The sequence below is a fragment of the Boleophthalmus pectinirostris genome, unplaced genomic scaffold (genome assembly GCF_026225935.1).
Source record: "Boleophthalmus pectinirostris isolate CB_2022bp ecotype Guang Dong unplaced genomic scaffold, ASM2622593v1 HiC_scaffold_8, whole genome shotgun sequence".
NCBI classification, from domain to species: Eukaryota; Metazoa; Chordata; class Actinopteri; order Gobiiformes; family Gobiidae; genus Boleophthalmus; species Boleophthalmus pectinirostris.
This window is the reverse complement of record NW_026571515.1, coordinates 41,222,213-41,234,207: the sequence shown is the minus strand read 5'-3', so window position 1 is coordinate 41,234,207 and position 11,995 is coordinate 41,222,213. Positions and strand designations below refer to the sequence as shown.

The 11,995-nt window shown below is 39.5% G+C and overlaps 1 protein-coding gene across 1 annotated transcript; it reads right to left on the bottom strand.

The window, feature by feature from the left end:
- Positions 1 to 7,631: 7,631 nt before the first annotated feature.
- Positions 7,632 to 11,647, bottom strand: LOC129412361 (cingulin-like). The gene is made up of 2 exons (XM_055165949.1): positions 9,845 to 11,647; positions 7,632 to 7,718 (listed from the first exon to the last, which is right to left on the bottom strand). The coding sequence occupies exons 1-2, from the start codon at positions 11,348 to 11,350 to the stop codon at positions 7,632 to 7,634; spliced, it is 1,593 nt and encodes a 530-aa protein (XP_055021924.1). The 5' UTR covers positions 11,351 to 11,647.
- Positions 11,648 to 11,995: the final 348 nt, after the last annotated feature.

The following is an 11,995-nucleotide window of genomic DNA, read 5'->3' as shown; positions in this document are numbered from 1 at the left end:
GATAACAACCAACCCAATGGAGCAACTACTGAGAGTAAAGGTGGGAGACAAATTATGGCGTGTGTGTTCGTGCGTATGTATATGTGTGTACATGTGTAATATCATGAGTAAGATCATCAGTCTCTGTTAGAGGCTAAACTTCAGTGAAATTGGAAACATTGGGTCTCAGTTCATGTATATTTACTAGGGCTGGGCAAAAAAAAAAAAAATTAATTGCATGAGTTCGAGTGTGATTAATCGCTATACGGAAAACCAATTAATGAATTAAAAAGTAGCATATAGCACACTTTTATTGGAAATGGAAATGAAAGAGCCAAACATTTGTTGTGCAAACAGCATTTCTTTCAGAGGGGAACCTCAGAGCCTTCAAAGTATTCATTGAAGGCACAAGAAAAAATATTGAATGAATTTTTGTATTACTAAGATATTTTTTCAATATTTTATATTCAGTGAGTAATAAACACCTCACTAGTAATAATTTCTAGATCATTGTTATACACTTGGACTAATATTTCTTGAGAAACAAAGGGTTAATATAATGGAATAGAAATGAACCAATCGCAGTTTTTCTTCTATTGGTATCTGGGTAAATCAGTGACTTCCCCTGCAGCACTGAACTAAAGAAACACCTGCAGGGCCTTCGGTGGCTTCGGTTGTCTGAGCCAATCATATTTCATTGAGTTATCAATGAAATCTTCATCTTCACGAATACCCTGTGATAGCATTATGTAAGCGAGACCACAGCCATGAAAACCACACTGGACACCTCTATTTGGACTCCTCAGGGGTGTCTGGAAGGAGAAAAAAGAGAAAGACCCACGGTGGAGCTAGGAGCCCGTGGCCCGCGGAGGCTCAGACATATTGCATCTCACGTGGTCAGAAAGAAGTGAAAAAAGTGTAAAGAAACGCTCGCAGTGGACTTTTTCATAATAAAACCCAGTGAGCAACAGACATTTACAATAAAAAAAATAAATAAATAAAAAAAACTGCGTTAACGGCATTAAAATAATTGTTGGCGATAATTAATTAATTAGTTAACACAAAATTAACACGTTAACATGCCCGGCCCTAATATTTACACACTGAATACTGCACATTATTTCATTGTTGTAATGAATACACTGATTTTCAGATGGTGTAATGCAACAATATACTATCAAAAGCAGACAACATGCCAAAGAAACAACAAAATGATGAACTGGACAGCTGGTCAAAATTCTTCAAAGCAGAAACCTCCATCTCAGCCATCTCTGCCAAACTGCAGCCTGCACAGTTACAAGGGGACAGTAAATGACAAGTTCATACTTTTGTCTTCTAAGACTGATCCACTGAGTGCATTTACTGCTAACCCTAACCCTAACCCTATAATAGTAGGACAGTGCCCTCTCCTGGAGGGAATAAATATTAACCACAATTTACAAGGTGGATGCACCACTCCAAATGCAATACATTTTGCCTTAGAACTTCAGAATCATGGAAGTGAAATTGTGTAACTAATAACTAGAAGAGATATCAGAACTATTTTTGCTATGTAAGTAGGGCACAGGGATCTATACAACATACATTTGAACTGGTTCTATCAGATTATATGCTAAAGTTAAAAGGGTTTCCATGTTTTTATGGCTGCATTCGCCTTTTCAGCTGCTAAAAAGCTCATTCCAAGTTCACAATCCTAGCATAGAAGCGAACAAGACAGTGTTTCGACACATTGTGGATTCTTCTTATGTAAAAATAAGTGAAATCCAGTTCAAAGATCACTGTGAACTTGCATGGTGTTGCCAGGGCAGCCCCATCACTTTTGACGAAATTAAATGCAATTTACCACATGGACACCAAAGCCTAAAAGGTGATATTGTGGAAAAAAAAAAAAAAAAAAAACTACAGCAGATATCCTTTTCACTGTGCAAGTATATTATGGAAATGGCTGTCACGTTGCTGGTCTGTAAACAAAAATCAGCTACTCTATTGGTCTAGCACCATCATGTGACCTCTCGTGACGCCAAAATCTCACTGCGCTCTGAAGAATACAGTTCGGCATGAAACACCTCGCCGTAAAGATCGGGCAGGATTTTTTGCAACAAACTTTTTGTTGTAAGCTTAACATAACTAGTACTTTTTTTTAAAACTAATGATCGTGTAGTTCCCAGAGGTCGGAGCAAGATGAAATGAAAACAGGGTTCACCCTACGGCCTACTGGGATCATTCGGGCACTCAAACTCCTACACCATGTTAAGGTGGCGATTCAGGGAGGGGCTCACAACTTTAACTGAATGTTTTTCATTCTGTGCTGTCAGTTGATTCATGGTTAAATTTTCTGTTTATTTGTTGTCTCTTTTGATAGTAACTAATTACATGTACTATAAGACTGTTCTGTTGTACTGCTGTTAAGCAGTGGTATTCCACATGATCATATTTTGTTCATTTTGGATTGTCACCTGCTTCAGCAAAAAGGTAACACAATGAGAGTACACTGGCATACAGCTGTTTGTACTCACCTATTAATGCAGTCTGTTTGTGTAATGGGTTTAATGTGACTAAATATTGGAGCTGTTAAGGACCAAAATAGTTCACTTTTATGGTACAAGCATGAAATTTTGCCACATCACTAACACCCCCAGGATTAATATTTCTAGATATGGAACCAAGCCTAAGTCGATCCTGGAGCCGAGAACTGTGCATGTCACAAATTGGACGAAATGAACACAAGGCTGGCATAAAAAAAACACTGCATAATCCCTTTTTACAGTCTAATTTGCTTAGTTATCCATTTTATAATGTTGAACAACATTTTTTTTAAAGTCCAAAGCATTAAGGAGGTCACATGACCGTTTTGCGTTTTCCTCAAGAATGTAAGGGTTGTGTGGGTTCCCTCTGATTGAAATCCAAGTTAATAAAATAGTTTATCTTTCAAATCCATATATATTGGGTTTTTGATAACAAAAACAATTTAACCATCTCTAAAGATCTGTAAGTGCCATATCATATTTCATAATGATAATTAAATTTTGCATGGATGCGAGGCTTAACCCCACTTACCTTAAATCGTTAAACTTATTCAAAGTGCTCTATGTGCATCTGCTGCCACATGGGCATGAATCTGTACATGCCAAATTTGCCTTTGTACACTTGCATCACCCAGCACAGGCTTCTGCATTTACACTTGATAAGTTCACAGCATGTGTCCTTTGCTGGGGGAGCATGGTCCACAACAGTAACCACTGACTTTCATCACACTTCCATCCCCAATCTGCAGGGCTGGGGAGATCTGGTGTCTTAAGAAAATAAATAAATCTTAATGGTGCATTATAACTTTTAAGGTGGGGGGTCCACAACCTGCTTCTTTCATGAAGATATTATAGCCAAAGGCTGGAATCTTTCATGCTATGGCATTACACATACCAGTCTTATGTTTATTCAGTTAAGGATTGAAAATGTGTTTATTGCTCCAATACCTAAAATGCAGACATTCTTACATTTAACAGGGTCTCATGCTTGTGTTACGGCCCCAGGCCTTAGATTGTCATTTGTTCTGTGTGTTCTAAATAAGTCTGACACACCTGGATTCCTGCTGCAGGAGCCCTGGTCCGTGATTGGTGGGGCAGGTCGACGCCCACCTCACCTGCAGCCACCGCCCCCTATTTAAGGAGATGACCAGCACCTGTTCGGGGCTGCTGGCCTTGGTGGACAGTCTGCCATTTTGGTTTTCGTGTGTGTAGTTTAGTCTCGTTCTGTTTTGTGCCTTTTTTGATTTGGTCACTCAATTCTGTTTGTGGGTTTATGTGGTTTAATTTGGGGAACTTGTGTTTTGGTTTAGTGTTTGTCCCTAAGTTTTACCACTCGTTTTTGTATAAGCCTGCGTGACCCCTTTTCTGGCACAAAACTGTTTATTCTGTTGTTCTGTTTCTTAGTTTAGGTTATTTTCTGTATATTTTAGTGTCTCTTGTTAATTTACCTTTACATTCCTGTTAATTAAACATGATTAAATGGTGATGGCACACACCAAATTCAAAATAAAGTCAAAGACAATGTAAGAGCAGATGTTGCTAATTGCTAATTTAACATTCATTAACATTAATGCATAGAGATTTTTGGGCATACATTTGTTAGTAGTATTAAAGATGTACTATGTAACTTTTCTGCTGGGAGAGATAATGGCAGTGTTATATTGTTCTTCAGTATGGCATTAAACTTGTCTGTCACCATGGAGACAAGACATTGGCACAACCAGGCCATGTTTACAGGTCAGATCTATGGAGAGGTGGTTATATAGGTTTTAAGGTTATATAAATAGGTTTAATGCTATACTGCCGAATAATTCAGGCAAAACAATGAAATCTCCATAGTAACTAAGGACTAAAGAAGAGAGTGAAAGGAGAGAGGGGCGAGGCTAGGGCGTATAAGGAACAGTGTGATTGGTCTAGGTATCCACAAACCAAACTCCTGACTGGAATGTTCCACAGTATGACATTAAACAGCTCTACTTCAGATTTATTAAATTACAGGTGGTTTTGTAGCTCAAAAATACCCCAAAAACAGGCGTTCTGACTGTGAGCAGGGTTACCTCTCCAAAGATCTGACCCGTAACTTAGCCTTTTTGGGCTCCATGAAGATAGAAAGTTTTACCATACTGTTAAACATTCCAGGCAATGCAATAACATCTCCATGGAGACCAGAAAAGTTACACAATATACCTTTAAAAAAAAAACATCAATTCAGTAGCAATTTTTTTGATGTTATTTAATGTTTACTTTCACTTTAAAAACAGCATTGAAAACCGCTTTGCACTAGCTACTATCTTGATACATATTCGTCTTTATAACCTATATGATAATTAAACATTATTTTCCAAAAAAGGCAGTTTAAGCTGGGGACAAGACACTGGATGTCCAACGATGCAGCAGAGGGTCTTTTTCTTGAGTTTCCACAAGCACCAGTGTGCATTTGTTCCAGGCAAGTTTAACCTTACATATAGAACATTTTGTTATTGGATGCTGTGTTATATTGTTATAATGTTGCAATGTGCTGAAATCAGTGATCCTGTTTTTTGTCTTATCAGGGTGAAGATGCAATGCATTACACACTCAAATGTGTATGCTTGAGGGTGTGTCGAGGTGGAACATCAACCGCTTAGCACAAGCACTTGCCATGAGTGAAACATCCAGGACAAAAATATATGACATACGTTTGCTGTCCAGTGGAAATGTGCTGAGCAACAGAGTCTTGGGAAGACCCCTCATTCCCGAGTTTATTCCCCCCAGGAAACCTACTGGTAAGAAAGAAGACTGCTGTTGGTAATAACCAAATGTAAGCTGTGACTTGGAAATTAAAGAATCTTTTTTCTCCCCTAATTACAGGAGAGCACTTTGCTGTGGAGTACCTTCTGGCACAATCAAACAGAGGAGATTTTGTGAGCCAGCAGGCTGATCTTTGATGAAATCCTGGAATGTGCAGATGTGACCGTGCCACACATCGCGGACATTACATTTCAGGTAACATGATGTAAATAAATAAATTTAAATTCTCTTTTTTTTTAATGTACAACTGACACAAGCTTTATTTTATTAATCTTATTAATATTAATCTGCGTGTGTGTGTGTATATATATATATATATATATATATATATATATATATATGTGTGTGTGTGTATATGTATATGTAATATATATATATATATATTAATTAATTAATATTATTTTATTAATCTTGCCAGGAATCTGAAAGTGGTGGTCCCCAATACTCATTTGTGGACAGCAATGAGCTCTTCCAAGGCCGAGTTGAGGAGAGTGATGCCACTGCCAGGACCGTCCAAACCCCATTTCAGGACAGTGGGCCTGTCACCACAGCTCTGGTATAATGGATAAATATCTTATTTTCTAATCTAATTTAATCTGGTCTACACTCATCTAATTATCATTGGAAATGTGAGTTTATTTATATTTTTTTCTTACCAGAGGCTTATAATTTGGTTTTATTGTTTATTTTATTTGTGACAGGACACAAATTCTGATTCCAGAGATGTAATGAGGACTGTAATATGTGGAAACTTGATCAGGGTCAGGACAGCAATAATAGAAGTTCAGCTTTAACTTCTTAGGTTCTTAAAGTATATAAGAAGACATAATGAACATCATTGGCTTAATAGAAGTTCAGGTGAGTTAGTAGAATGAGGGAATCCACATCCAGGTAGAAGCAAATCGTTTCTTTTAATTTGAGTGCGTAAAGACATGTGTGGTTCTCTACAAGAGAAAGAATAAACAAATACAAGTAATATGTTAATAATAAATCAAAATGGTGGTTACATAACAGATGACCTTGTGATTATTTACATAATACTGCAGATTACAAAGTGGCTGATAGGGGGCCAGTATGGTCGGTGCATTTGTAATATAAATGGATTTAAATTAAATTACCCAGGTTTAATACAGAGGAAAATGCATGTATATAGAACAGATGGCTACTGGGGATTTGTGAAATAAAGGAAATAGGCATTACAATGGTATTCTAAACTACACACTTAAGGATGCGCAATTACACAGCCATGAGGCAAGCTCGCAATACAAAACGAAAGTCACCCACAAAAACTTCAAAACTGCACAAAACAGTCAAACTACAGCTACAAACTCTAAACATAATACCACTCATACACACACAAGAATACTCACATCTAAAGGACGCACACCATCATTCAGACATTAAAGTGTTCGAGACAGAGCCGATGCACCGAGCGTCATGCCGCTATATTGACCGAAGTGTTCGTGACTCACTCGGTGTGCAAACGCGCTCCTCTTGTGGTGAAAAGGAGTATGACAATGAACAACAACTAATAATATAACAAGACTAAATGTCTTCTATACAAGAGGCATTCCTGGATGGGAGGCAGTTAATGCTTCAGCAGGGTACCTGGTTGGTCTGAACAGATCTATAACTGCTCTCAAATACTGAAGTGGCAGATATTTTGAGGCTGTACAGCTGCTTAAACATCGTTGACCAGACCCCCACCAGATACACCTTCAAAAGTAAAAAAAAACAACAACAACATAACAAACAACATAAAATAAAATAAAAAAATCATATTATTGTGTTTTTTTTGTTGTTTTTTTCTCTCCCTTCACCCTGCATGATCGGCAAAAGAGAACTGAGCTAGATTCAGGGCACACATCTTCCTGGGCAGATCACTGTGAGCTTATTCCCTGTGTTTTTAAAGTTTCATTCATGTTAATTCACCATTCATCATGAAGTCATTGTGTTCCTTGACTTGTTGTGTATGTTTCTGGACTTTGGACTGTCAATGGGGTTGGGATATGATGTCATATGGACTATGAATGTAAATGGGACAGATAAGGGGTGTGTCTCCAACCTTTAGCATATGTCTGTGATGGGACACGTGTTGGGTCAAAACTGCTGTGTATGTTGTGTATGTTGAAGATGCTAACTCAACAGTGATGCTGGTATAAAAGGCACGCAGTTTTTCTGTGAAGAGACTTCGAGAAGCGTTGTCGAGGGACGACCGAAGCAAAGAGACGCCGCGTAGGCGAATCATGCTAAAACAACTTGAATCAAAGAGACCAGCACCTGCCTGAACCAATAAAGAGACATGTCCGAGCGGTTTTAACTCTCCAAACCTCTTTCTTAAGATCCTCTGTTCAGGCTGCCTCCAGGAGAAGCTGACAATTTGGTGACCCGCGACGTGATCCTGATGTGGTTCCGAAGAGACTCCTAGAGGCCAAAGGTCAAGACGTTCCCCCCACGGAAATTCCAATACGCACGTGACAGAGAGCTCGTTTCAAGGAAAAGGTCAGAATTTCTGTCTCTTGAATTGATGTGATGTGCTTATTGGGACTTTTGTGGTAATATTAATTTTGAGTAAATAATTTAAAAATGATTAAACGAATCTGTGTTTAGGCTTCACGTACAAAATAAGCCAGAGTTATCTTAATTGAGTGTGTTTTATAAACTTTCACTGGGAAGAAAAAAAGCTGGTGAATCTAAAACAAAATAAATAGAATAGGCTTTAATCAGACAAAGCGTAATTAAGAAAGGTCATGGTAACGGAGGGAAAAGTAACGGAGGGAAAATTGTTCAAACAAGTAGAAGGTGTAGGATTTTACATCATTTGTCGCTTTTTTCTTCCGAATACTTTAATAATAGGAAACTATCTCTATAAAATATGTCAGTCCTTCCAAGCAAATTTTTTTCATTTTAAATACTTTTTTTTTTTTTTATTCTGTCCCTTCATCAACAGTTCAAAGATGGAATAACACAAGATATGATGAAATACATCCATTTATTTACATGATTTGCAGGTCTGTGAAATTTGGGAACTAAATTTTGTTAAACATGATCTGTTTAAAATGTATGTAACTTTAGAACCAAAAATGATACAGAAAAAAGGTCAACAGTTTGATAAACTAGAGTACATATGTATCTGTTGAATACATTTTTATGTCAGATGCATTAACTTGAATTTTTTGCCTTGCTGTTTACTTCTGCTTGACCGGGACCATGTGAAAAACCGAGCCATTTGTAATGGTCGTCAAATCACGTCTTTAGTGATACAGCAGAGGTGTCAAAAGACGTCATTAAGGAAACAAGGGAGGGTCGTCAAATGTCGTCTTCATGGGGTAAGAGTTAAACTAAATATTCAACAAACTACAAAAGCTTAAATGTACTAGTATAGGTCCACAAAAACGTTCTTGCTCGACTAAAGACGTGTCCTCACAATCAATTAGCCAATTAAAAAGGGGCGTGGCCACAACATTCAAAACTATTATGATCTGATCATGTATATGACCCTGCATGAAAGTTAAAACAAAAAACTATTAAGCAGATCTAAACTCATGATTCTCTCCCAAATAAAATGACAAGTGACAAATAAAAGTGTTGGACGACTAAGGACACCACTGACCGATCGCTGGACTAAAGCAGGGGTGTCAAACTCATTTTGGTCCGGGGGTCGTATCCAACCGACTTTGATCCCAAAGTGTCCGGATCAGAAAACTCATGTCATATAAACCCCAAAAATAACAATAAGTTCAAATATTTGTGCAGAGAAACGCAAATCTATTACAGAAATCTTTTTTAATTGATGAACTCTTTCTTATTATAATATTATAATATTATGAACAACCTGCAACTTTAAGAAAAATTCAATTTCAACACAATGTTTTAACATGAACTTGTATGTAAATAGGAATAAGTCAATTTTTGTTGTAAAATCCTGCACTCGGCTCCACTTTTCTCATGTTGGACATTTTTCTGATGAGGGTGTCACGGTCAACAGTCAAAACGATCGTCCTTTAAGAGCGTTTGGAAAGAGACAAGTCTTCATTTGTGCTGCTCTGGTGGGAGGGGCCACGTACAGAGACGCTGGAGACGCTGCTGTGATAAACACCACAGAAAATTAACAAGATTTTAATAGAAACTATAATTAAATATTTTTGTAGAAAATCACCCAAGGGCCATATTAAAGGTCTTGGGGGGCCGGATCTGGCCCCCGGGCCTTATGTTTGACACCTGTGGACTAAAGGATTACAAGCCACATACATGTATTTATCAATGCACATGTAAAAATTCCTAAATCAAAATGTGGAAAAGGGAATGTGTTTGAAAATATATCCTGCAAACGACATCTGTCTGTTTACTAATATTATTACTATTACTATTACTACAGTTTAGAAAGACAAATACAACATGAAGTTTTTTTTTGTTATGTTTTTATTGTTCAAGTGCAGAACAGTGAGGGGGGTGAGAGAGGCTCTACATGCCCAGGAGCCTCCTGTACCACCTCCTCTTTTTCTTCTTCCTGTTCCATGCTCCAGCTCCTGCTCCAGCGCCGTGCTCACCTCCTCCAGCAGGGAGCGCTGTCTTTCTGTGCTCCTCTGCTTTTCCTCCAAGGCGCTGAATCTTTGGAGCAGTAGGGAGAGCTCTGTGTTCAGCTTCTCACGGGTGTTTACCAGAGCTATTTTCTCTTCCTCTAAAGCAGTCTTCATGTGATGTTCCTGCTCTACCTGCTGGTGTAGAGCCCTGTTCTTTACAGTCAGCAGGGAGAGCTCTTCCTGAGTTGTAGCCAGGGCGTGGTCCAGTGCGCCGCACCTGTCCACCAGCAGGGAGCGCTCTGCCTCGAGGTCTTTACTGGTGTTCAACATGGTGGCCTTCTCATTTTCTAACTGTGCTCTGCCATGTTTTTCCTCTTTCACTTCCTGCTCTAGAGCACAGTTATTTGCAATGAGCAGGAAGTTCTTTTCCTCACACCTCCTCAGTTTTACCTGCACCGCATCACATGTCTCGACCTGCACCGAGAGCTGTAATTTTAGCTCATCGCAGGTCCTCAACAGGGCGGCCTTTTCATTTAGCAGGTCGTCTCTGTTCAGTTTGTCCTGCTCGACCTGCTGTTGGAGTGCAGTGGTCTTTGTCTCTAGCAGGGAGCACTCTTTCTCTGAGGTCCTGAGTAGCTCCTCTAGTCCACTGCACTTCTTCTCCAGCAGGGAGCGCTCTAAGCTTAGCTCTTGGCAGGACTTCAGAATGGTGGCATTTTCTTTCTGGAGCTCAGCAATGTTGTTTTTCTCCTGTTCCACCTCCTGCATCAGATCCTTCTTCAGAGCCCCGTACCTTTTTTTGAGGATGGAGTGCTCTTCCTGAGACCTCCTCAGGCAGTCCTGCAGCTTCTCACGGGTCTGCACAATGTTTTGGACCTGTGTCTGCATGTTCTCGAGTTCCTGGAGCTTCTGGGCCTTCAGCTCAGCCTCCTTTTGGTGTCTGAGCTCCAGAGATGACCTGTCTTTTTCAAGTTGGGCCACAATACGCTCCAGGTGAGAGTTGCGTTCTCTCAGAGCGGTATTTTCCAAAGACTTTTCCTGGAGTTTAGAATTCAGATCAGCAGAGTCCTGCTGGAGTCTCTGCTTTTCCGTTTTCCACTCTGCTGATTTTCTGCAGGAATCGTCTTCGTGTTGCTGCAACAGCGCTGTCAGGTCAGCGACCTGTTTCTCCAGTCCCTCAATATCTCGGGACTGAGGCTGGTTGTTCAGTTCATCTGGTTGGATGAACAGATCTTCTCTGGCTCTGGCCTGAGCAGCTGAGGCAGCCTGGAGTCGAGACATGACTAAAGCCATGCCCTTCTCCTCGTCCTCCTTGGACCTCTGGTGGTGTTGAGGTCCAAGCTGCTCCCGTTCTAACTCCTCAAGAGTTAGAAACTCTTGAGGATTTTGAAAGGTGTGGACCACCTGTTCTGCTGGTCCAGAGGCCTGATGTGGGTTGGTAGGTGTTAATCCCAACGCCTCCATCAGGTTGAACTCCTGGCTGTACAGGAGTTCGTCGTCCTCACTAGTGTAATCGCACCAGTCTTTGGGCATGTTTGTCTGTGGTGAGTCTCTGTGTCTCGGTCGAAGTCTGAATAGAAGTGATTTTACACTGGAACTTGTGCTACACTTATATAAATGAACAAGTGAAGCTTTATGATGTCATAAAGTAGAAATAGAATGTGGAACGTGTTGCCAGGTGACGCCAGGTGTTGCCAGGTGCTGTCATGTGATCAGGTCAGGTCAGGTGATTCCATAGTTGCCATAGTTACATATGAATTCCAGTATATCACAGATTTATTTGAAAGTGTTTTTAAAGGTTAAATATGTATTTTTGTGGTGTTTGAAGCGTCTGTCGTCTCCACGTGCTTTTCTCTGTGCAGACAACCAACCTTACAATATGACCGACACCACACAAAGAGAGTTCTCCTGCCAAGATCTGGATCTTTTTATGAATAGTATTTGGAAACATATTTTCGTATGTGATTATTCCACATTATTTCTATAAAAAAAAAAAAAAAAAGTTTAATAGATTTTAAAGTTCCTCTTGTACCGGAGCCAGAACATGTACAACTTACTTGTTGTCCGTTGAAAGGAACGTGTGGATGTGGAGACGTAGTCAAGAGTGGTTGGATTGCGATGTGCTTCGCTTCAGTGACACGGAGTTCATTAAATATTTTCGTATGACGAGAAGAATGT

Coding starts and splice junctions, on each gene's coding strand:
- LOC129412361 (XM_055165949.1), bottom strand. CDS start 11,350: ATGCCCAAAGACTGGTGCGATTACACTAGTGAGGACGACGAACTCCTG. Junction 7,719..9,844: donor AGCGCTCCCTGCTGGAGGAG/GTGAGCACGGCG, acceptor TTTGGCCTCTAG/GAGTCTCTTCGGAACCACAT.